The sequence below is a fragment of the Pan paniscus genome, chromosome 16, assembly GCF_029289425.2.
Source record: "Pan paniscus chromosome 16, NHGRI_mPanPan1-v2.0_pri, whole genome shotgun sequence".
NCBI classification, from domain to species: Eukaryota; Metazoa; Chordata; class Mammalia; order Primates; family Hominidae; genus Pan; species Pan paniscus.
Window position 1 is genome coordinate 32,877,784 of NC_073265.2, and position 25,071 is coordinate 32,902,854.

A 25,071-nucleotide genomic window follows, 5' to 3' on the forward strand; every position below is an offset into this window, starting at 1 on the left:
TCTCTACTAAAAACACAAAAATTAGCTGGGCGTGGTAGCGGGCACCTGTAATCCCAGCTACTCAGGAGACTGAAGCAGGAGAATCACTTGAACCCAGGAGGCAGATGTTGCAGTGAGCCGAGATTGCGCCATTGCACTCTAGCCTAGGTGACAGAGCGAGACTCTGTCTCAAAAAAAAAAAAAAAGCTTCATTCAAGCATGAAGCACAGTGCTGTTGGCCATGAGTTCAATGTTAATCAATCAACAACATATATTAAGTAAGGTGTCTATAAACAGAAACACAAAGAAAACCAAGGTTATGTATTTGATCAGTTGATGAAAATGTTGTCACCAGAGGCTCACAGGAACCTAACCCTGTATTTCCCCTGGGAGCAGTGGTTCAGTAGTCACTAATTCAGTTGTTTGCTGCACCTTTATAAAACATAATCATCATAAATAATAAAAATTTACTGTAGCTGCCTTGAACAGTTACCCAACCAGTATTGAAACCTTCATGAGTGAGTAATATGTCTTTCTTATACTAAACCACTGAGATTTAGGGGTTAATTTATTCTTGCAGCAGAGCTTTTGACTCTTCTGATTAAGACAGTTAAATTATGTTTGCACTTTGATATCAGATCTCTGAATTCTAGGTCTTCATTCCATATTTATTAGTCTGGTGACCCCAAGAAGTTTCTATAATTCACTTATCTGTAAAATGGAGATACTATTACTCACCCACCCAATTTTGCTCATTCACTTTTATTATAAAGTGTCTTGATGTGGCAGGTACTGGAACAGATCCACTAAATCTTACCACCACTATGATTAGACTAGCTCAAGATGAATTCTTCTTCTGCAACCCAATCTTTTTGGCCGGGTGCAGTGGCTCATGCCTGTAATCCCAGCACTTTGGGTGGCCGAGGCGGGCGGGTCACGAGGTCAGGAGATCGAGACCATCCTGGCTAACATGGTGAAACCCCATCTCTACTAAAAATACAAAAAATTAGCTGGTCGTGGTGGTGGGCGCCTGTAGTCCCAGCTACTTGGGAGGCTGAGGCAGAAGAATGGCATGAACCCGGGAGGAGAAGCTTGTAGTGAGCTGAGATTGTGCCACTGCACTCCAGCCTGGGAGACAGAGCAAGACTCCAACTCGAAAAAAAAAAAAAAAAAAGAATCTTTTCTTTTTTTAGAGATGGAGTTTTGCTGTTGATGCCCAGGCTGGAGTGCAATGGCACAATCTCGGCTCACTGCAACCTCTGCCTCCCAGGTTCAAGCGATTCTCCTGCCTCAGCCTCAGTAGCTGGGATTACAGGTGCAAGCCACCATGCCCAGATGTTTTTTGTATTTTTCAGTAGAGATGGGGTTTCTCCATGTTGGCCAGACTGCTCTCAAACTCCTGACCTCAGGTGATCTGCCTGCCTTGGCCTCCCAAAGTCCTGGGATTACAGACGAGAGCCACTGCGCCTTGCCAACTTAAAGAATCTTAATACAAAAATTGGTACAAGAAATAGCATCTTAAGTGAAAGACCTTCAAACAAAATACAGAAAAAGTTAAGCAGCAAGGAGATCTTTGAGGACTCCCCCAGCCCATAGAAACTGTTTAGCAGTTCTTGAGATTAGAATAGGAAGAACAGGTTTGAAGAAGTGATAATAAGTTCAGTTTTGGACGTATTACAACACAGCGAGACCCCCATCTCTACAAAAAATTAAAAAATTTAGCCGGGTGTGGTGGTATGCACCTGTAGTCCCAACTACTTGAGAGCCTGAGGCAGGAGGGTCACTTGAGCCTGGAAGATCAAAGCTGCAGTGAGCTATGACTGCACCACTGCACTCCAGCCTGGGTGAAAGAGCAAGACCCTGTCTCAGAAACCAAACCAAACCAAATAAACAACCACAAAACAGGGGAGGAGATAAAATTACTATCTTCATGGAAGTTTTATTATTTGATCATATGAGGAACTAGTTAGGAGGGACAGGGATTTCTGTTTTGTTCATTCACTGATATATCCCAAGTGTCTAGAACAATGTTTGGAATGTACAAACTCAACAAATTTGTTGAATAAACTTCCATTCCTGTAGAATTAAAGCCAGATTGTTTTCACTGAGGAAAGAGTTAAAGAATAAAATGCAGAACGCACAGACCACAGATCAGCTATAGAAAGTCAGGAGGGGGCCGGGGAACAGTAGCTCACGCCTGTAATCCCAGCACTTTGGGAGGCTAAGGAGGGGCGGATTATTTGAGGCCAGGAGTTCAAGACCAGCCTGGCCAACATGGCAAAAACCCGTCTCTACTAAAAATACAAAAATTAGCCAGGCGTGGTGGCGTGTGACTCTAGTCCCAGTTACTTGGGAGGCTGAGGCACGAGAATCGCTTAAACCCAGGAGGCAGAGGTTGCAATGAGCATAGATTGTGCCACTGCACTCCAGCTTGGGCGACAGAGTGATACTCCATCTCGAAAATGTCAGAACAGACTAATTTGAGTAATAATAAGAAAACTCCAGTTTCCTGCACAGCCAGCTCTGTGTGGGAAAAAGAAAGAAAAAAAGAGGGGGCAGGGGAGAGAGGGAGAGAGAGAGAGAGAGAGAGAGAAAGGAAGGGAGCTAGGGAGGGAAAAAGGGAAGAAAAGAAAACAAAAGAACGTCAGAAGGGCACATCTGTGTAGTGTTGGAGGAAAAAAGGGGAAGGAGGGAATATTCATCAAACACCTATAAAGCAGTGCCTTTGAATCTTTTTTTTTTTTTGCAAACTCTGCCACCCAGGTTCAAGCGATTCTCCTGTCTCAGCCTCCTGAGGCTGGGATTACAGGCGTCTGCCACTGCGCCCAGCTAATTTTTGTAGTTTTATTAGACAGGGTTTCACCATCTCTTGAACTCCTGACCTCATGATTCACCTGCCTCAGCCTCCCAAAGTGCTGGGATTACAGGCGTGAGCCACCACACCCAGCCACTTCTGAATCTTTTATGTGCAGCTACATCACCTGATTCAATAGGCCTGGGTGATGGGGCCTGAGATTCTATATATTTTTTTTGAGATGGAGTCTCGCTCTGTCGCCTAGGCTGGAGTGCGGTGGCACAATCTCGGCTCACTGCAAACTCCATCTCCTGGGTTCAAGCGATTCTCCTGCCTCAGCCTCCTCAGTAGCTGGGATTACAGGTGTGCGCCACCACACCCAGCTAATTTTTGTATTTTTAGTAGAGATGGGGTTTCACCATGTTGGTCAGGCTGGTCTCGAACTCCTGACCTCGTGATCCGCCCACCTCAGCCTCCCAAAGTGCTGGAATTGCAGGCGTGAGCCACTGCGCCTGGCCCCTATACTTATTTTTATTTTATTATTTTTTTTGAGATGGAGTCTCTCTCTGTCACCCAGGCTGGAGTGCAGTGACGCGATCTCGGCTCACTGAAAGCTCCACCTCCCAGGTTCAAGCCATTCTCCTGCCTCAGCCTCTCTGAGCATCTGGGACTACAGGCACCTGCCACCACGCCCGGCTAATTTTTTTGTATTTTTAGTAGAGACGGGGTTTCACTGTGGTCTGGATCTCCTGACCTCGTGATCCGCCCGCCTTGCCCTCCCAAAAGTGCTGGGATTACAAGCGTGAGCCACTGCACATGGCCCAATTCAGTGTTTTTAAATATATTATATTGTTGAACTATTCAAGACTATCCAATTCCAGAACATTTCCATCACCTGCCAAATAAACCCTATACCTATCATCTGTCAGTCTCAATTCCTCCCTCCCCAACCCCCAAGAAACCACTAATTTACTTTCTGTCTTCATAGATTTGTTTATTCTGGACATTCAATTCATTTGCCTTTTCCCCATCTTGGCCTTTTTGCCAGACATACTCTTAGGTGAGGACTTTATAATTACCACCCTATTGCCCCCTTCCATCTCTTCCCCACTTGGGTAGCAGCCCTTACGTAAGGTTGGGTGTTACTGACCTTACCTCCAGTTCAGGAGAAAGCCTTAATTAGTGATTTCATCACATCCACCACCTTACCTCAACAATTTGTTCAGACGTAAGCATATGACCTAACTTCTTGGTCCAATCAGAGTGGTGGTCAGGATATCTTTAGAGGAGTGGAGGTTGACTTACATACAGTTAATGCCCAAATTTTAAGTGTACATTTTGTTGAATTTTTACATGTATATATACCTGTGTAACCACCATGCAGATCAAGATATGGAACATATCTATAGCACTCCAGATGCTTCATGCTTCCTCCCCATCAGTATCTTCACTCCAAGAATAACCATTATTGTGACCCAAAGCTCAAAAATTTTGTTCATTGACTGAGAAAGGAGTCACTGGCTCTCTTCCCCGGCATATGGGGAAATAGGTATGCAAGCCTAGGCGCTTCAGAAAATTATCTGGCTACCCAAGTGAAGCCAGTCTGAGAATAACAAGAACACATGGAGGAGAGCGCAGACAGGAAAATTCCAGAGAAACAAAACCACAGATCTAACAACAGTGAATTTTTACATTAAATCAATCCTGAAGCTATACTACCTTTGAACTTTCCAGTCTCCAGTAAGCTATTTTATTGTTTAAATGGTTTCAACTGATTTTTTTCTCAACTCAGAATTTTTAACCTGAGTTAGAACCTTAGCTCTACCTCTTACTTGGTATATGCTCTTGGGCAAGCTACTTAACTTACTTAATTTCTTTAGGCCTTAGTTTTCTGATCTCTAAAAATGTGAAGCTATCTTCCATATATGATTATTTTATGAAATATGCATACTCTATATACAGTATATATATACTAAATATATAAATATCCTCATACATGTTAAACACTCAATAAGTGATATAATTTTTAATAATAAACATGTCTAAAGACTTAAGTCTTCTAACGATGGAATGGGATCCCTTCTAGATAATAAATCCCAAATAACTAGAAACATTAAGCATTACCTGGATAATCCTCTTTTCAGTGATGTTCTAAAAGGTGTTCCCGCTTTGATGGGAGATAGATTAACTCTGAAATCCCTTCTAACACTAAAAACCTGTACAACACTTACTGATTTGAACACTGCCCTGAGCAATGGCAAAATGAAATAAAGAGACTTTTGGTCCAGAAACAGGTAAAAATAATATCCAATTAAAGTTAATGGTTCACAAGAGAAGCAACATGAGTAGAACACGCAATGGAAACAATACTTCTCAATTAGTTACACTAACAGCTCTGAAGATCTCCTTACTCCACAGAGAGGCCTTTACCTATGCATCAGGGAGGGAGAGGGTAAAATTAGGACTCTAATCAGGCAGTAGAGGTTGCAGGAAGGGTGGAAGCTATAACGATAAAGTCAAGAAATGAGTCAGATTCAGGAACTGTGGAAAGGGTAGAAAGCTAAGGAGCACAGACTCCACTGGCATCTGAGCTAACTTGTTTTGTTCTTTTTTAGAGATAGGGGATTGCTATGTTGCCCAGGCTGGAATGCAGTGATATGATCCTAGCTTGCTGCAGCCTCGAACTCCCTGCCTCAAACAATCCTACCTCAGCCCATAGCTGGGACTAGAGGCACACATCACCACACTCAGCTTGAACTAACTCTTTTACTTGACCTTATGCCTTTCAATATCCCTTATCTCAGAGTCACACTACTGAGCAGCTATCAGGAGTATTTATAAGACACTTATACAGAGTCTCACTCTGTTGCCCAGGCTGGAGTGCAGTGGTGCAATCTTGGCTCACTGCAACCTCTGCCTCCCAGGTTCAAGTGATTCTCCTGCCTCAGGCTCCTGAGTAGCTAGGATTACAGGCATCTGCCACCACATCCAGCTAATTTTTTTGTATTTTTAGTAGAGACAGGGTTTCACCACGCCTGGCCTAGACACTTATACTTTTTAATTTTAATGAACAGACATTGTTCTATCTGAATGTTTATATTTTCAATTCTCTATTTCCAACAATTCCCTTCATTATCTTTTGCTGGGCCCAAGGATATTGAAGCCATCCATTGCTTTACTTGTCTTCCAAGTTCATCAGTGCCTGCACTGCAAAGGAAACAGATTGTGAGGCTGGAGAGCTAAGAATATTCTACATATATAAATGTTTGGTGAAGACCTTGCTTTTCTGGGTTCTAGGTTCCCTCACAAGTCTTTACTAATCTTTAAATTAAGCCATATGATTCTGTGTACTCTTTGCCATAGACAAGTTTTATTAGGATTAAAGAAACTACCTTGCTGCATTTTCCTCCTTTTCACCCTGTCCTCCCTAGAGAATAAGTGGGAAGTCAGGGCTAAGAATGACTAGAAGGAACAGGATTAAATTTAGGCAACATTGTGAAGTAAGCAAAGCCTGTCTTTCACATCTTGCCCTAAATTCCATGTTCCAATGTTATAAATTCCTCTTGTTGCCCACCTGTGCCCACCACACACAAACACACAGTCCTCCTCTCTAATTTCTTATTTTCAAACTGAGTTGATTTCAACTAGGTATGAGGGGAAAAACCCAGATAACACATATTAAATAATTAAAATCCATCCCTAAATCTTCTGTTTTTGGTTTATCTTCAGACGGAGCCTCATTCTTTTGCCAGGCTGGAGTTCAGTGGCGTGATCTCCGCTCACTGCAACCTCCGCCTTCCCGGTTCAAGCAATTCTCATGCCTCAGCCTCCCGAGTAGCTGGGACTACAGGCATGTGCCACAACGCCCAGCTGATTTTTTGTATTTTAGTAGAGACAGGGTCTCACCATGTTGGCCAGGATGATCCTAATCTCCTGACCTCGTGATCTGCCCGCCTCGGCCTCCCAAAGTGCTGGGATTACAGGCGTGAGCCACCGTGCCCGGCCTTTTTTTTTCCTTTTAGAGGGAAATTGTATTAAGCCAAATTAGTCATAGAGTAATGAAATTTAGGAAAAATAACTTTGAATAGATAGTTCTCAGTTTACATCAAACTCTACTATTTAAATCACATATTTATCTTTATAGAGGCTGACACTAGAAGGGGCAGATACAAACAGAAGTTTAGAATTCATAAACCTCTTTAGGGAGTTAGGACAGTGAGCACGTGTGGGCATCCTGCTCATTGTCTGATCCCCCATAGCTCTCCAGCTTGAGGCTTAGGCCCTGCTGCTCAAGTCTGAAATGCAATCTTCAGAGAGAATAAACGTGCAGAAACTGGTGGGCTGCCCAAATCAAGCAAGAGCCTACCTTGTCCTAATTCCCAACAACTGGGATTAGACTTTCTCTTCTTGGGAAATAAGCTCTCATACCTCATAGGATTTGGGCGTCCCCTGGTACAGAAGCAGAGTTTCTAGATCCTCTCTCAGTTAGGGAAAAGTGAGACACATTCCCAGAATGTGACATACCAAACCAAGAATTTGCCTATTTTAGTTGTAGGCAGAAATTGAGAAGCTGAGATGCCAGAATAGTGGACACCCTCCTCCTTCTCCACAGCTATAAACGCTATATATATATTCCCATGGTCCCCATGACTGCCCTAACTCCATACCTGCAAACTCTTGTAACTTCTTACGTTCCTCTAGGTTATACTGAAGCTTTTCTAGCAACTCAAAATATCGGAAGAGTGAGTCTCTGGGCCAAACACGGTCATCCTGATCCATTTCCATTAGCCCGGGCAGATTTTCGTGCACAAGAGTCTCCCAGTCCAAACGACCTGCAGGGAGGAATGCTTCAGAAAAGCACGTCTAGATTTGTAAAAGTTGGGTAAAAGCTGGTAAATCCTATGGTGTGGGTGGAAAGGTGGGGTGGAAAGAGGTAACAGGAAGCAAGGAGGGAAAGGGTGCATCAGTAAGAAACCACTTTTTACAACGAGCAAAGAGGGCCACAGCCACACTTACCCGAAGTGAAGAAGAAGTACAGGGGAAATTAAGAAGCAAAAAGAAAGTAATTAAGACCAGAAAATTGGAAAGGAGATATAGTAGGAGAGCTCCTGTTAAGACTAAGATGTCTTAAAGAGGAGTCTGAATTCAAATGGAAAAAACTCATTATTATAGTTCTTCGGCTCACCAATAGATTCAGAAAATCTGGATTCAGAAGAGGAAGAATAGGAAGAGGATGTGGAGGAGACACAGGAGGAAGACTGGTACTCTCTCTTTTTTGACAAGGTCTCTTCTGTTTTTGATGCAGATGTTATTAAATCCTCTTCAGTGGCACCATAATTAGACTCTACTTCAGACACTTCTGATAAGTCCAAACTTTCCCTTTGTTGACTAGCTCCTCTTGAACAGAAAGGAGAAATGTATGGCTTCACAAACATTTACAAGATATGACTAGTCCACTCATTATTCTAGTTCTGCCCCTGGCCACCCCCTAAAGCTGGGGCATAAGACAATGAGGGCCAAACTACTCCCAAACTCTAAACTCAGGCACTTCCAACCTCAATCATTCATGTGTCATCCTTAACTCTTCTCTCCCCTCCCATATCCAGTCCATCAAGAAATCCTGCTGACTCCACCTTCGAGATATATCTTTTCTCACTAACTCACTGCCACCACTCTGGCCTAAGCTGTCATCATTTCTTGCCTGGGCAGCAGCATAGCCTCCCAACTGATCTCTCTGCTCCTTCCCTTGTTCTTCTATCAACACAGCAACCAGAGTAATCCTTCTTAAACGTAAGTCACTTCATGTCACTCCTCTGTTCTGCTTGCCATTTCAAAGTCCCTACAATGGCACCCATAACCCTACAGGATCAGGTCACCATTCTCTCTCTGACTTCATTTCCCAGCACTCTTCCCCCTGCTCACTCTACTCCAGTCACAACGGCCTCTGCTGTTTCTCAAACAAACCAAGCATGCTTCCAGCTTCGGAGCTTTGCACTGTTTCATCTGCCTATTAACACTCTTCTTACAGATATCCACATGGTAATCCCCTTACCTCAAGTCTTTGCTCACATTACCTTTTCAATGAGGTCACCGTGACTACCCTGTTTAAAACTACAACCCATCTGCAGCTGGGCACGATGGCTCACGCCTGTAACCTAACACTGTTGGAGGCTGAGGCGGGTGGAGTGCCTGAGCTCAGGAGTTTGAGACCAGCCTGGGCAACATGGTGAAACCTCGTCTCTACTAAAATACAAAAAAATAAATAAATAAATTAGCCAGGCATGGTGGCAGGCACCTGTAGTCCCAGCTACTTGGGAGGCTGAGGCAGGAGAATCGCTTGAACCCAGGAGGCGGAGGTTGCAGTGAGCCAATATCGTGCCACTGCACTCCAGCCTGGTGACAGAGCGAGACTCTGCCTCAAAAAAAAAAAAAAAAAAAAAAAAAAAAAAAAAACCTACAACCCATCTGCAATCCCACCTTCTACTCCCAATCTCCCTTAACCTGTTCTACTTTTAATTTTCCCATAATGCTTATCATATTTTAACAGATTAATTTACTTAATATATTCACTGCTTATTATCTCTTTACCACTACTAATATGTAAGCTCCATGAAGCAGGCATTATTGTCTATTTTGTTCACTGATAACATCCCAAGCACCTACTAAGTATTCAATAATTATTTGTTCTTTATTGTTTTTTGTTTTTTTTTTTTTGAGACAGGGTCTTGCTCTGTCACCCAGGCTGCAGAGCAGTGGCACAATCACGGCTCACCACAGCCTCAACCTCTCAGCTCAAGCAGTCCTCCCACCTCAGCCTCCTAAGTAGCTGGGACCACAGGAACACACCACCACATCCAGCTAATTTTTGTTCATAGAGACAGGATTTTACCATATTGCCTAGTTTAGTCTCGAACTCCTGAGCTCAAGTCATCTGCCCACCTGTTTTCCAAAATGCTGGTATTACAGGCATGAGTCACCGCACCCACCCTGCTAAATTTTTGAGATGGGATCTTGGTCTGTTGCCCAGGCTGGAGTATAGTGGTGCAATCATGTCTCAATGCAGTCTTGAACTTCTGGCTTGAACTTCAAGCAATCCTCTTGCCTTGGCCTCTCAAAGTGTTGGGATTACAAGTATAATCCACCTCATCTAGCCAGTAATTATTTGTTAATGAGTGAATGAGTTTACTTCCGCTTCTGCTTTTTTTGTCCACTGCTAAACACTTGGGGTCTAGAATCATATCTGTTTCATGGAAGGTATTTGCATTAGTGTCCTGTGGCTGCCATAACAAATTACCATAAACTTGGTAGCTTAAAATGACAGAAATATATTCTGTCACAATTCTAGAGGCTAGAGTCTGAAATGAAGGTGTTGGCAGGGCCATATTCCCTCTGGAGGCTTTAGGGGAGAAGTTCCTTGCATCTTCTACCTTCTGGCAGCTGCCTGGCATTCCTCAGCTTCCCTTGGCTTGCGGTGGCATTAGCCCCAACCTCTATCTCCATCTTCACATTGCCTTCTCCTATTCTCTGTGTCTTCTCCTCTTTCATCTTTTATAAGTACCCTTGCCATTGGATTTAGGACCTACCTGGATAATCTAGGATGATCTCATCTCAAGATCCTTAACTTCGGATCTTTTTTTCCCCAAATAAGGTGACATTCACAGGTTCCAGAGAGTAAGGACATGAACATATTATTTCGGGTGCCACTAGTCAACCTACTACAATATGCAGTTATTAAATGAATGAATGATCTCTCAAAGCCAATCTTCATCTTTAGTTTTCCACCCTCTCCTCCTTCATGTGTTTCTATCCCAGTTCACACACATACTCCTAACCTGTCCTCTATTTTGCTATGGCTTGACGTCAGTGCTTCATGTGACATGTTTTTTCTCCTGCAGAGCAAAAAAAAAAAAAAAAGAGCAAAGACAGTTATATTCAAGCAAAAGTGTGGTAAGAAAAAAAGAGTTCATATCAGAAAGTGAAGAAAACTAATTGGGGAGAACAAATTATAGTCAAGGGGTGAAAAAAATGGAGGACTCCCCACAGGGGATGAAGAATCAGGCAATATTCTAGAGCTGGAGAATTCTTATCCTTGGGGGCAAATCTACTGTCACAAAGGGAAAAGTGGGGTCAAGAAGTAGGAACAAGAAATGAGCTCAGGAAACCCTTGAGAAGGAAAGTTGGGGTTGAAAAGGGAGAAGCAGACCTCTGGATGATCTGCCGCTTGAACATGTCAGCTTTGAGCTGAACCTCCCGACGCGCCATCTCCTCATGCAGCTCTTTCCTGATATTCTGAAAGTTAGTAACTGCCCCAAAGGGCCATTAGGAGCTGGGAGATGGTAATGACTAGACTTGGGAAGAGGGCTTGGGTGGGGAGAATCCAAGTGAAATATCCAATCCAGAACCCAGGCCTTCCTGCTACACTAGGTTCTTTATACCCATAAGCCACCAATCCCAGCTTTCAGACTAATTTTTTCCCAACCACCCTTCCCAAACAAGTTTCACCTCCTCTATGCTTACCCATCATGGCTACTATGATACTTCGAAAGATAATGGAGCCAAGCAACAACCAAAGGATGAAATAGATGCTGCTGAAGATGTGACTGACTTCAGGCACCTTCCAGACGTCCTGAAGCAGTGCATACCAATGATCCAAGGTGAAGAGAATGAACACTGTTACCAGGGAATTCGGGAGGTCCCTAAAGAAAAAGGCATGTGAATAGACAGAAGCAGAGACCTAAACCTTTCAAAAATGGTACCATTCTTACTTTTAAAGAAACATAAAGCATTTCTTTGTACTTTGTTCTGATTTTGGCTCCTTTTCTACCATACTCAGTTTTTAGCTAATCATTCTATAGTTTGAAGTTTTTTGTTGTTGTTGTTGTTTTTATTAGATGCAGTCTCACTCTGTTGCCCAGGCTGGAGTGCAGTGGCGTGATCTAGGCTCACTGCAACCTCCACCTCCTGGGTTCAAGAGATTCTCCTGCCTCAGCCTCCCAAGTAGCTGGGATTATAGGCATGCACCACCACGCCCAGCTAATTTGTGTATTTTTAGTAGAGATGGGGTTTTGTCATGTTGGCCAGGCTGGTCTCGAACTCCTGACCTAAGGTGATCTGCCAGTCTCAGCCTCCCAAAGTGCTAGGATTATAGGTGTGAGCCACCGCACCCAGCCTAAATTCTCCTTTATCATGAATAATCTATGACTAACTCTCACTATTCCATTAGTCCTTGGGTATAATAAATAATAAACAGGTATTGACTGAATTTTTTAAAGATGAATGAATCACCAACTAGATAGTTTTTCTATTTTTTTTTTCTTTTTTTTTGAGACAGAGTCTCACTCTATCATCCAGGCTGGAGTTGCGTGATCTCAGCTCACTTCAACCTCTGCACTCCAGGCTCAGGCACTTCTCTCACCTCAGCCTCCCAAGTAGTTGGGATTACAGGCATGCGCCACCATGCCCAGCTAATTTTCATATTTTTAGTAGAGACAAGGTTTCACCATGTTGGCCAGGCTGGTCTTGAACTCCTGACCTCAAGTGTCTGCCTGCCTCAGCCTCCTAAAGTGCTGGGATTATAGGTGTGAGCCACCATGGCTGGCCATTTTTTCTAATTTTATTCTCTGCTGCTCTATGGACTCCACTTAATAGAAGATCACTCGCAAATTTAGCAAAATTTAGCAAAATTAGCAAATTTAGCAAAATAGAAGATCATTCACAAAATTATTCCTATTAGTTTGCTGGTATGAAATGATACCCAAGCAAATGGGTATGTTACATAAACATATGTGATCCTAAATAATGAATATATACAAATTATAAAATTAATATTTAAAAATTACTAAAAAAGTAAAAAGTTTCCAGAGAGGTATCTAAATTTTCCTACCTTTCTTTTTAGTCCCCCATATACAATTTATTGAAAACATCAGAGCTTGTATAGGATAAAATCTGGGACTTTCCTAACTCAATACTCTTAAAAAACTATCTGTTAGAGTTTAACAGAGTGCTGAGAGGCACTGACAAGATTGAATTCTAATTCAAAAACAGGATTATCCACTCAAAATTCAAGTTGATTTTCTTCTAGAAAACACTGATTAGTGGTTTAATATTTAAAAAATATGTAACACTTCATAAATTTGTTTCATCCTTGCACAAGGGCCATGCTAATCTTCTCTATATCGTTCCAATTTTAGTACATGTGCTGCCGAAGTGAGCACTGATTAGCGTTTTCTAGACAGAGATCAGGAATAGGCGTGTGCATGTGTAATATGTAGAGATTGGGATAAAACCAGTGATCATATTTGAGAATCATAGTAACATTCATTGATCACTTATAATGTGTTACATACTGTGCTAAGTGCTTAAATGCATTACCACATTTAACCCCACACTCTTATGAAGTAGCACTGCTATTATTCTTTTTTTTCTTTTCTTCTCTTTTTGAGATGGAGATGGAGTTTCACTCTTTGTTGCCCAGGCTGGAGTGCAGTGGCTCAATCTCAGCTCACTGCAATCTCTGCCTCCCAAGTTCAAGTGATTCTCCTGTCTCAGCCTCTGGAGTAGCTGGGATTACAGGCGCCCACCATCACACCTGGCTAATTTTTGTATTTTTAGTAGAGACAGGGTTTCACCATGTTGGCCAGGCTGGTCTCGAACTCCTGACTCAGGTGATCCACCTGTCTTGGTTTCTGAAACTGCTGGGATTATAGGCATGAGCCACTGTGCCCAGCCTATTCCCATTTTTCTTTTCTTTTTCTTTCTTTCTTTTCTTTTCTTTTTTTTTTTTTTTGAGATGGAGTCTTGCTCTGTTGCCAGGCTGGAGTACAGTGGCACTATATTGGCTCACTGCAATCTCTGCCTCCCAGATTCAAGCAATTCTCCTGCCTCAGCCTCCCGAGTAGCTGGGACTACAGGCGCCTGCCACCACGGCTGGCTAATTTTTGTATTTTTGGTTGATGCAGGGTTTCACCATGTTGGCTAGGATGGTCTCGATCTCTTTACCTCATGATCCACCCGCCTTGGCCTCCCAAAGTGCTGGGATTTCAGGGGTGAGCCACCGCGACCTGCCCCCATTTTTCAAAAGAGGTAACTGAGTCACAGAAACCAAGCTGAACCACTGGAGTGTACTGCTATTTAAAGATGCCTGATGACAGTGTGGTTTGAATTTGCAAAACCCAGAATAAACATGGAACTAGCTGCCCTAACCTCAAGATCAGAGCTAATACCATTCACTATTCTTTTGCTTTCTCTTTCCCTGTCCCTATTGTGTTCTATTTCAGTTTCTTGGAATAGACTGCACTTTTTATATTACTATACTTTGGACAAGCTTCCTTAGCCAAATTTTCTCCCCTCACCCAGCTGTCCCCAGCTCTGCTTACGAGAAGAACACATGATACTCCAGGTCCTGACGAGGTGAACGGGTGTACTCTGAGAAGACGTAGACACCAGTCACAGCAAAAATGTAGAAGAAGATGAGCAGCAACATCAAGAGGAAGGTCATGCTCTAGAGGCCATAACTCTCATGTCAGACGTGGGCCAAACTAGGCTGATCTCCACCAACAGCCCAGTCAAGCTCACCTGGCAATCCCCCACCAAAACCTCTCTTGCACTGCTGAACCCAGTCATCTTTGAACCATGGCACCTGTCCCCAGCCCCTTCTCATCCAATAACATTTCACAGGACGTTTCATTGCCTTCTTTGACCCACCCAGATTTGTTTCATATATATATATATATATATTTTTAGACGGAGTTTCACTCTGTCGCCTAGGCTGGAGTGCAGTGGCGCAGTCTCGGCTCACTGCAACTTCCGCCTCCCGGGTTCAAGTGATTCTTCTGCCTCAGCCTCCTGAGTAACTGGGATTACAGGCACACACCACCAAGCCTGGCAATTTTTTTTTTTTTTTTTTTTTTGGTATTTTTAGTAGAGACAGGGTTTCACCATGTTGGTCAGGCTGGTCTCGAACTCCTGACCTCATGACCCATCCCCCTCAGCCTCCCAAAGTGCTGGGATTACAGGCGTGAGCCACCGCACCCGGCCAATTTGTTTCATATTCTATGTTAAGCCCTCACATTTATCTACCTTGCCCCCTGCTTTAGCTTGCAACAGTCAAATCACCTTGAGGGCCCTGACCAGGACCAAAATAATAACTCGAATTTGACGGAATTGTGCAAGGAGTTTGAGAGACCTCAGCACCCGGCAGATCCTCAGAAGCTGAAGCCACACCGATTGGCCTGTTACCCCTACCAATACCACAACCTCGGGAAGCAGGGACTGTGGAAAACACACAGATTATAAGTAAAATACACCCCAAGGCACCCAGGTAGAATTGCACCTTCTTCATCTTATCCTCTTCATTGTTCCCTGGGCGTTATCCCTTGAATAGCATTCTCTGAGAAGTGCTTACTATTCAGCCTTTCTATATTAAGCTGCTTAAACACTATACTTCAACTTGTTCAGATATAAAAAGGGGGATAAAATTCATGGTTATTTAATTGGGTTGTTGTGGAGCATAAATGAGATAATGTAAGGAAAACACTTAAAATAGTGCTTGGCACTTAATAAGTGCTCAGTAACCGGCAGATGCTCTTGTTGGCATTGATGTTGTAGTTAGTCTACTTTGCTCCTAATACCAACAACTCCTGCAATGATTGATGTTTAGTTTTAGGAAAAAAATATCAAAAGAAAGAAGTTAAGTAAATTTTTGTTTCTTCCTATTATCATGTTAACTTTTCTTGTTCTTTCGATTCACCTAGGCACATTCTTCATCCCACTAAACGAACCCTCAGGATCTCTATCCTTACCAACATGGTAACAACAAAGTCAAAGACATTCCAGGCACTCTTCCAGAAAACAGAAAAGTTGGATAGCCACTTAAGAAGGATCTCCAGGATGAAAATAAGCAAGATAAACCAAGCTGCCACCTCCAAGGTCAGCTTCAATGGCCATAGTTTGGTATTTGTGGATTCCAGCAATTCTGTGAGGATACAGCAAAGGAGGAATAAAAGTTAAGGAAGCTGGAAACCGAATGATGGAGAATGAACACACTTATAAACCACAGTTTTGCCCACTACTGTTCCATTTTTCTTAACACTGTGTTAAGAGTTAAGAGTTTCTCTTCTTAACACTGTTGCTTCAACCTGTGAAATACAGGGAAGGACAGAATTGACCATAAAACATAGCCACAACCAATCTGTTCATATAGTTATGTCTGCCCAGCTACAAGTCACTTGCGATCCACTCTGGGGCTCACACAGCTACTAAGAGACTACTCTCTTTAATTACCCCTACCTCCAACCCCCCACCCCCATCTACTGTACTGTTATCTCAGTCCCAAAGTTCACAAGAAAGCAATGGGTCTTGAGAACAGAATGAAAATACAGGGCCATGATATCTGAACTACTTTATAACGAATGTAGAAAAAAGCCACAATCATTAGGGTATATCGAATTATAACAATAAATCACTTGGTTCTGTTAGCTTTCTTTTAAAACTTTTCCTTTCTTCCCTGCCTAAAATTTTGCTTTGCAAAGCAAACTGAATGTGAACTTCCTCTCTAGAAACCTATTATTTACTTTTGTTTTGTTTTGTTTTTTGTTTTTTGTTTTTTTTTGAGATGGAGTTTCGCTCTTGTTGCCCAGGCTGGAGTGCAATGGTGCGATCTTGTCTCACTGCAACCTCCACCTCCGGGGTTCAAGCAATTCTCCTGCCTCAGCCTTCCGAGTAGCTGGGATTACAGGCATGCACCACCACACCCGGCTAATTTTGTATTTTCAGTAGAGATGGGGTTTCTCCATGTTGAGGCTGGTCTCGAACTCCTGACCTCAGGTGATCCGCCCGCCTCAGCTTCCCAAAGTGCGGGATTATAGGCGTGAGCCACCACACCTGGCTGAAACCTATTATTTACTAATTGCTATTCCTTAATTCATTGCCTTTCTCTTTCAACCTTCTTCATCTCTTTTATACAATGAATGGATATATGGCATACCCTTGGAAAAAAAAAACACTCAGATTATAATAGGCTTAAGAGCTAAATAGAAATCAACATTGTGGTGCTCTGGCTTTAAAGTCATCCTGATGCTGAACTGAATCCAGACAAAAAGAACAGAACCATACTTCAATCATCCCTAGAATTTTACAGAGGTTGGCCCCTTCTAAAAACCAATGGGGTTACGCTATACTTATTTCTATGCTTGTTTTGAGAGAGAATCTCACTCTGTCACCCAGGCTGGAGGAGTGCAGTTGCATAATCACGGTTCACGGAAGCCTGGCTCTTCCGGGCTCAAGAGCCTCTGGGTAACTGGGACCACAGGCACATGTCACCATGCCCAGCTAATTTTTTCTTTAAATTACTTGTAGAGATGGGGTCTCCCTATGCTGCCCAAGTTGGCCTCAAACTGCTGGGCTAAAGCGATCCGCCCCCCTTGGTCTCCCAAAGTGCTGGGGTTATAGGCATGAGCCACTGCACCCAGCACTCCTATGCTTATTTAGGCTCTGTACTTCTGTAAGTTTTTCTTTCACGTAAGTTTCTCTAAGACGGACAATTTTTCACATTTTAACATCCATGAAATTAGGATGCTTTTTTTTTTTTTTCTTTGAGACAGAGTCTCGCTCTGTTGCCAAGCTGGAGTGCAGTGGTGCAATCTCAGCTGACTGCAACCTCCGCCTCCTGGGTTCAAGCGATTCTCCTGCCTCAGCCTCCCAAGTAGCTGGGACTACAGACATGCGCCACCATGCCCAGCTAATTTTTGTATTTTTGGTAGAGACGGGGTTTCACCATGTTGGCCAGGATGGTCTGCATCTCTGGACCTCGTGATCTGTCCACCTTGGCCTCCCAAAGTGAGGATGCATTTTACAATCCGCGATGTGTCCCAGTTTAATTGAGCATGATTTTTATTTCTTAGTGGTAAATAGTGAATTTCACCATTGATGACAGCTTAGATTCAATAAAATACAAACTTTTTTCACTTAACAATAAATTCTAGCTCTCAGGAGCATGGGATTATATAATTAGAAAGAGCTGAGGACCACATTTGTGGCTGGAAAATAGAATGCTATAATTTTTATTCAGTTTTTGCCCTTGCAAAACAGGAACCCAAACAGAGCAATGAAGTAAAATAAGGCTCTTGTAAAGCAGAATATAGTTTTGAGCAGTTTAAAATAGTTTAAGTAGGGAAGTCCAAATTATAGAAGCAGTAGCACTTTTACTCTCTGGAAAAATGAATAATTTTATAGAAGCTAAACAAACCCAAGGAAGTTCAGAGGAACGAATAGCAGAAATTGCCTCAGCAGCACAGAATGTGCAAAAGTGACTGCCTCCACTCTACATCAAGTAATGTGTCCTCTCTGAAAATGAAAAATAACTTTTTAAAATTCTTGGAATTTTTCAGGCTGCTATAGCAAGGCAAAGGAGTCTTAATGGAAATAGAGACCAGGAGCCCAGTGAAGTCTACCCAGGAATCTTAGCCAGTGAAGTGAAGTAGCAGTGAATATCTATGCTTCAATATTCTTCTCAGGGTGACAGACAGTAGCCATTTGATCAAGCAAGTCAGGCAAATATATAATTCTGTTTTACAGGGTAGAGTTCACCATGAACAGTCATCTATTGCTACTCCCTATTCTAGAAAAACAACAGTAGGTCACCTCACAGAATACCAGGTAAATTCACATTGGTTTCAAGGAGTCCAATATTATAGGTGAGGAGAATAGTACACTGCAACAAACTGATATGTAGATGTTGACATTTACACAGTTTTAATATTTTTAGTAATGTTTTGGCTAGTTATATCCATCATGAAACAAGGAATACTAATGTTGAAACATAATTTCTTTCTTTTTTTTTTGAGATGGATTCCCACTCACTCTGTCGCCCAGCTGCCATCTCGGCTCACTACAAACTCCACCTCCCAGGTTCAAGCGATTCTCCTGCCTCAGCCTCCAGAGAAACTGGGACCATAGATGCGCATCACCATACCCACTGATTCTTGTATTTTTAGTAGAGACGGGGTTTCACCATGTTGGCCAGGTTGGTCTTGAACTCCTGACCTCAAGTGATCCGCAGGACTAGGCCTCCCAAATTGCTGGGATTACAGGCGTGAGCCACATGCCCAGCCAGAAATACAATTTCATGAAGAGCATTAAGAATGATAATTCTGCAAGTATAATCTCAAGATGATGTTCATCTGATTCTATAAATTCCATTCATTTGACCAAGAACTTTATATAGCACATCAAACCCTCTCTAGTACTTTAAAAGTCAATGTAAAAAATTGTAATCTTCAGGAATATGCCCACCTTTGGGAAAAAATTGTAATGATATTATACTTAGGTTTTATTTTATTTTATTTTTGAGACAGGGTCTTGCTCTGTCACCCAGGCTGCAGTGCATTGGTGAGATCATAGCTGACTGCTGCCTCAATCTCCTGGCCTCAAGTGATCCTGCCACCTCAGCCTCCCAATATACTCAGTTTTTAATTTTAAGGATTATCTACACTTGCATTGTGTTATTTTCTGACAAATGCTTGCAAATGAGTCAAATCTTTTTTCTTTCTCATTATTTAGAAACAAAATATGAGATTTTTAAAATAAGCCAATTGATGTTTAAAATGCAAAAGAGAATTACCAATATCCAGTTGTGGAAGCAGATTTTTTAAAGCCCTAACAGTTTACATCACTTTGTGATTGGAAAAAAAATTTTTTAAGCCTAAAAAAAGTCTTAATGTTTATCGTATGAATTAGTCTGTTCAAAGAAATCTGTTAATCACAAATAATTTCCCTTTGTAAAATCCCTCCTCCTTTTCTACCACAAGAATAAGCTTAATAAAATAAAATTTCCATGAGCTTGCCAGGTAATTTCTAGTCTGGCAATCTACTTATCCTCTGGCACAGTGACCATGTTTCATATTCAGTTAACTGTTTTACCAAATAGAATAGTTAGTACTATTCTATTTTGATTTGTCTATTAGATCTAGGGCAGGGGTCCCAAGCCCCAGGCTACGGACTGGTACCAGTCCATGGTCTGTTAGGAACCCGGCCATGCAGCAGGAAGTGAGTGGTGGGTGAGTGAGCATTACCACCTGAGCTCCACCTCCTGTCAGATCAGCTGCAGCATTAGATTCTCATAGGAGGGCGAGCCCTATTGTGAACTGCGTGTACGTGACCCTTAGGAGAATCTAATGCCTGATGATCTGAGGTGGAACAGCTTCATCCTGAAACCTCCCTCCTACCCCACCCATGGAAAAACCGTCTTCCAAGAAACCAGTCCCTGATGCCAAAAAGGCTGGGGACCACTAATCTAGGGAATCCTGTATAGTTACTATTATTTACTTCATTCCAAGGCTTAGGACTATAATTCTAGCCATGGAAGGCAAATACATGGCAGCAATCATACAATAAAAGGGAATTATAAGTAACTTAGTTCAAAATCTTCACCATTACGAGGAGGAAATAAAACACCTCAAAGTATATAGTATACTGTAGTGGGTCCGTGACATCAATTATTGTTGTATATTTAAATATCTTTGACCTGACTGCAGTAAAGGACTATTTTATTTTTTTGAGACAGGGTCTCACTTTGTCACCTAGGCTGGAGTTCAGTTGCATGATGGCTCACTACAACCTCCGCCTCCCAGGCTCAAGCGATCCTCCCACCTCAGCCTGCTGAGTAGCTGGGACTACAGGCATGTGCCACCACACCTAGCTAACTTTTGTATTTTTTGTAGAGATGAGGTTTCTCCACATTGGCCAGGCTGGTCTCAAACTCCTGAGCTCAAGCGATCCTCCCGCCTCAGCCTCCCAAAGTGCTGGGATTACAGGCATGAACCACCATGCCTGGGCCCCAGAGATAAGCTTGTAGGGGACTTGGAGCTAGAGGCAGAGTCCTGAACTGGCTACAGGCACTGGACATTTCTGTTGAGGAAAATATCTGTGTGAAATAAACAGCCAAGAGCTTCATAACTACGCCCTTCTCTTAAAAATTCCTCCTAGGCTGGACGTGGTAACTCACGCCTGTAATCCCAGCACTTTGGGAGGCTAAGGCATGAGGATCTTTTGAGCCCAGGAGTTCAAGACCAGCCTGGGCAACATAGTGAGACCCTGTCTCTACAAAAAAAAAATCAACATAATTAGCCTGGTGTAGTGGCATGCACCTGTAGTCCAAGCTACTCAAGAGGCCGAGGTGGGAGGATCAATCGAGCCCTGGAGGTCGAGGCTGCAACAAGCCGTGATCACACCACTGCACTCCAGCCTAAGCAACAAAGTGAGACGCTGTCTCTAAAAAATACAGTGGGAGACTTCCCCACAACAGTGAGAATGAAACAAGTTCTACTGTCCTTTCATCATTTCTGAGCAGTTTGAGATTATCAACAAATGAGCTCACTGATTTTGCAGACATCCTTATGTTTTGAATGTATTTCATATAATTTATTATTGGTTTCAGAATCATTTCCTTTTTAAGTAATTTTTTTGGCTCAGCTAATACCTTAGCTGTACCTACCTTTCCATACTTTGTGAGCTTTCTTATTTATACTTAATCTTTCTAAATATACTTGTAAAAATGTAAATGTTAGATCGTTCACTGATAGGCACCAATATCTTTAACAGAAAAGGTGAATTCAAACAAATGTCAGGCTAAACTGACAACAGAAATAAAACTGGTCTTCCCAAGTACAGTTCCTTGTGGATTTGTTATATTGCTACATATTACACCTAGTTTTATGAGTCTAGATGCTCTGTATCTAGTATACTCTTGAGAGCCCTCCAAATATTAATATTTCTTTTTTTTTTTTTGAGATGGGGTGCAGTGGCGTGATTTCAGCTCACTGCAACCTCGGCTTCCCACGATCAAGCGTCCTCCTGCCTCAGCCTACTGAGTAGCTGGGATTACAGGTGCCCGCCACCACGCCCAGCTAATTTTTCCTATTATTAGTACAGATGGGGTTTCAACATGTTGGCTAGGCTGGTCTTGAACTCCTGACCTCAAGTGATCCAACCACCTCGGCCTCCCAAAGTGCTGTGATTACAGGCATGAGCTACCATTCCCAGCCAATATTTCTAGATTTTAGCAGTTGCATAAATCCTACTCCAGGAGGCATAATATAATTGTCCTTATCACAATTCAAATGACATTCAAAAATGTAAAATGATCAATTTCGAAAAAAAAAAATTACTCCTATCCGCTTTCTTTCTTTCTTTCTTTTTTTTGAGACAGAGTTGTACTCTGTCGCCCAGGCTGAAATGCAGTGGCACAATCTCGGCTCACTGAAACCTACGCCTCCTGGGTTTAAGCGATTCTCCTGCCTCAGCCTCCCAAGTAGCTGGGACTACAAGCACGTGCTACCACGCCCGGCTAAGTTTTTGTATTTTTTAGTAGAGACGGGGTTTCACCATGCTGCCCAGGCTGGTCTCCAACTCCTGAGCTCCGGCAATCCACACGCCCCGGCCTCCCAAAGTGCTAGGATTACACGTGTGAGCCGGCGTGCCCGGCCTCACTTCCTCTTTCATACAAGGTCAGTTCTCACCTATTTCAACCATCAATACGATCGTATTCAAAAAGACCAGGAAGATGATGAAGTTTTTGAAGAGAGGACCTGTTGTCTCTTAAGGAAACGTACAGAGTGGAGTTCTTTCTGATTTATGTAGCTGAAATAATAAGAGCAATAACATAAGCAGTGAAAATGAGACAATGGAGTTTGGGGAGCAAAAAATAAGTCATTAGGCAGATGATCAACAGCCAGGATAAAAATGAGTGACATGAAAGGATACACTCAAGGACCCATCCGGCCCACAAAGAAAGAGGTGGCCTCTGACTGCAGCGCACATGAAACCTGCTCAACAGCCTCTGGGCATGTGAAATCTGTCCTATACGTTGAGGCTTTATAGAGAAACGCACTAGCTGGTGTTGATCTCCCAGTACAAGTTTCTTCTGGCGGGAAGGATCTACAACAAAAATTAAAAAGGGATAGTGGATAAATACAAACAAAATAGACCAGGTAGGGTTGGGGGCAGGGATACTGGTCAGATAATGGGTTCCCCTAATGCCTTACTGCTGGTCCTTCTCTTCTCACAGCAACTAAGAATTCTGTTTGGAGTGAGAGCAAATGTGTTGCTTATGACCAACACTATCCATGCCCACAAAAGCAGCAGGTTCACTCTCAAAGTTTTAAGAGTCTTTGACAGAAACTCTTCCCAATCATCCATGGCTAGTGGCTATCCTAGGCCTAAAAGTGAAAGACGTGGATTCTATCTCCTTAGTTTTATTTACAAGCCCTTGATTTATCAAGTTTGGTAAACCAGCAACTAAACCGACCTCCCCAGAATTTTCCACTCTTAAATGTAGAGGATGTGGATAGGAGTCTTAAATTTAAATTAGTGAAGAAATACGCTGCTGACCAAGTAACTCCCTGATAGTGTGCCGCGGCACAGCTTGGCTCAAGCCTTGCAAATGCTCAATGAGAGAGAAAGTATCGATGAGACGTGAACGAATGGCATCAGCTCGGGGAAGCTGCATCTGCCCTTCTTGTTGGTAAGCGGCCATGTCTGCTAAGAAAATGTAAGCATCAAGTGTCATTTCATTCTTGGAGCTGCACCAAGGATTACAGGTTTTCTGTCCCCTCCTCCCCACCCTCTTTGCCCTTAAGATTCCTTAATGTACCCACATCTACGAACTAGGAGCAGTTGGGAAGAACAAACATTGTACTAGGACTCAGGGTGTTTTGAAACAAAAGGGGCTAAGTGGTAAAGACATTGCACAGTCGACCAAGCGGCCAGGCATCTTCACTTTGTGATGGCATTTCTAATTAAAACTCATTAAAAACAAAACAAAACAAACAAAAACACCGCAAGAAAAAGGAGCAGCCACAAGGGCAGGGGCCCGGGGCTGGACAAAGAATCTGGGTCCCACCTGTGCCTGAGAGAATCGGGCAATGAGGTGGAGTTGGGGGAGGTCTTGGCCTGCCCACGCAAGAGAAACCAAGTGAAGAGAAATTGGACAAAATGCCAAAGCCTGACATTTTGAAAATGGGTCCCGTCCCCAGTGTGTCCACTCCAACACTCCTTTGGGGGCTAGCTCCTTCTCTCCTCCATTCTCGCTTCTGGGCCTCACCTCAGCCCAGGTTCTCTTTGCCCACTCAGTCCTTATTTCACACTTCCGCCTCCAGCTCAGGCGCCCCGAGCCTGGCTACCCCTACGCAAGACAAGCTCAGGGCGGGCTCCCAGCCTCACTGTGCCCCATTCCCCGCCCCACTCAAACCCCAGGTTTCGGCTCATCCCGGGACCCGGCCCTAGCCCCTACCCCCAGCCCAGGACCATGCGGAGCAACGCTCGCCCAGCCACTCGCCGCCTAGGCCCCGCCCCGCCCCGCGCTCCGGCCACTCAGCGGTAACCAGCTGGTCCCGCCCGCCCGGCGAAGGCGCCGCGCAGCCAATCAGCGGCTGCCACACAGCGGCCCGAGCCGGGCTTGGGGGTTGGGACCTCCGGCTGCAGGTCCCTTGGGCCGGACGCGCGAGCGCAGGCAGCCGGTTTGTGGTCGCGCGCCCGACCTCCGCAGTCCCAGCCGAGCCGCGACCCTTCCGGCCGCCCCCACCCCACCTCGCCGCCATGCGCCTCCGCCGCCTAGCGCTATTCCCGGGTGTGGCGCTGCTTCTTGCCGCGGCCCGCCTCGCCGCTGCCTCCGAACTCACGGACGACAACTTCGAGAGTCGCATTTCCTACACGGGCTCTGCGGGCCTCATGCTCGTCGAGTTCTTCGCCCCCTGATGACGCCACTCTGCCAAGGCGGGGCAAGAAGGGCCGGGCTGGGCCGGGGGCGAGGGCGCGGGGAACTGTTGGGCCTACGCAGTGCCGGCGCCCTTCATTCCTGTGGGCCCCTGCTGTGGCGGGCACATTTCTCATTCCCGGGAGCTGGAGGCGCCTCACCGAGAGCGGTGGAGTCGGTGCTGATCGGCCCAAGAAAAACCCGAAGGCTGCGCTCACGCAGGGCCTCATCCTTATCTTGGTGCTCTTGTGGCACTTCCTATTTGCAGAGGGTTTTGCCACCCCTTCCCCCAGTTCAATATGTAGCTATATTGTTCTGCGTGAGTCAGTATTAATGTTACTCCAGTCTACAGACTAGACATCCCAAAGCCTTGTAGTGGAAGCGGACGTTTCACCAAATGCAGAAGTCCTGGATCCCTAGGGTATTTCCTTTCATTTTACCTCATGCCGCACAGCCATTGGTTTCTAGCCAAGGTCACTGAGTGGCTGCAGAATGGTCCTAAGTGCTTTCTTGAGGCAGGCAATTTGTCCGTCACATGGTGTACAGTTTC

The 25,071-nt window shown here is 43.8% G+C and overlaps 1 protein-coding gene and 1 non-coding gene across 3 annotated transcripts; both read right to left on the reverse strand.

Moving 5' to 3' along the window:
• Nucleotides 1-24,581, reverse strand: CATSPER2 (cation channel sperm associated 2). Of its 2 annotated transcripts, none has more exons than XM_055098365.2 (13): nucleotides 24,060-24,581; nucleotides 23,159-23,305; nucleotides 22,532-22,705; nucleotides 22,288-22,356; nucleotides 15,574-15,746; nucleotides 14,888-15,043; nucleotides 14,149-14,273; nucleotides 11,291-11,469; nucleotides 10,977-11,076; nucleotides 10,606-10,662; nucleotides 7,959-8,170; nucleotides 7,441-7,605; nucleotides 1-5,980 (listed from the first exon to the last, which is right to left on the reverse strand). In XM_055098365.2, exons 1-13 carry the CDS (start codon nucleotides 24,469-24,471, stop codon nucleotides 5,949-5,951), a joined length of 2,001 nt encoding a protein of 666 aa, XP_054954340.2. In that variant the 5' UTR covers nucleotides 24,472-24,581; the 3' UTR covers nucleotides 1-5,948. The 2 variants fall into 2 exon arrangements, with proteins under 2 accessions (XP_054954340.2, XP_054954339.2); XM_055098364.2 differs by having other exon boundaries at nucleotides 23,159-23,308.
• Nucleotides 12,883-12,987, reverse strand: LOC117976147 (U6 spliceosomal RNA). The gene has a single exon (XR_004666740.1). It is a non-coding gene; the product is annotated as a U6 spliceosomal RNA (small nuclear RNA).
• Nucleotides 24,582-25,071: the final 490 nt, after the last annotated feature.

Coding starts and splice junctions, on each gene's coding strand:
- CATSPER2 (XM_055098364.2), bottom strand. CDS start 24,471: ATGCGACTCTCGAAGTTGTCGTCCGTGAGTTCGGAGGCAGCGGCGAGG. Junction 14,274..14,887: donor TCCTGGTCAGGGCCCTCAAG/GTGATTTGACTG, acceptor TATGGCCTCTAG/AGCATGACCTTCCTCTTGAT. Junction 11,077..11,290: donor TATCATAGTAGCCATGATGG/GTAAGCATAGAG, acceptor CCTTTGGGGCAG/TTACTAACTTTCAGAATATC.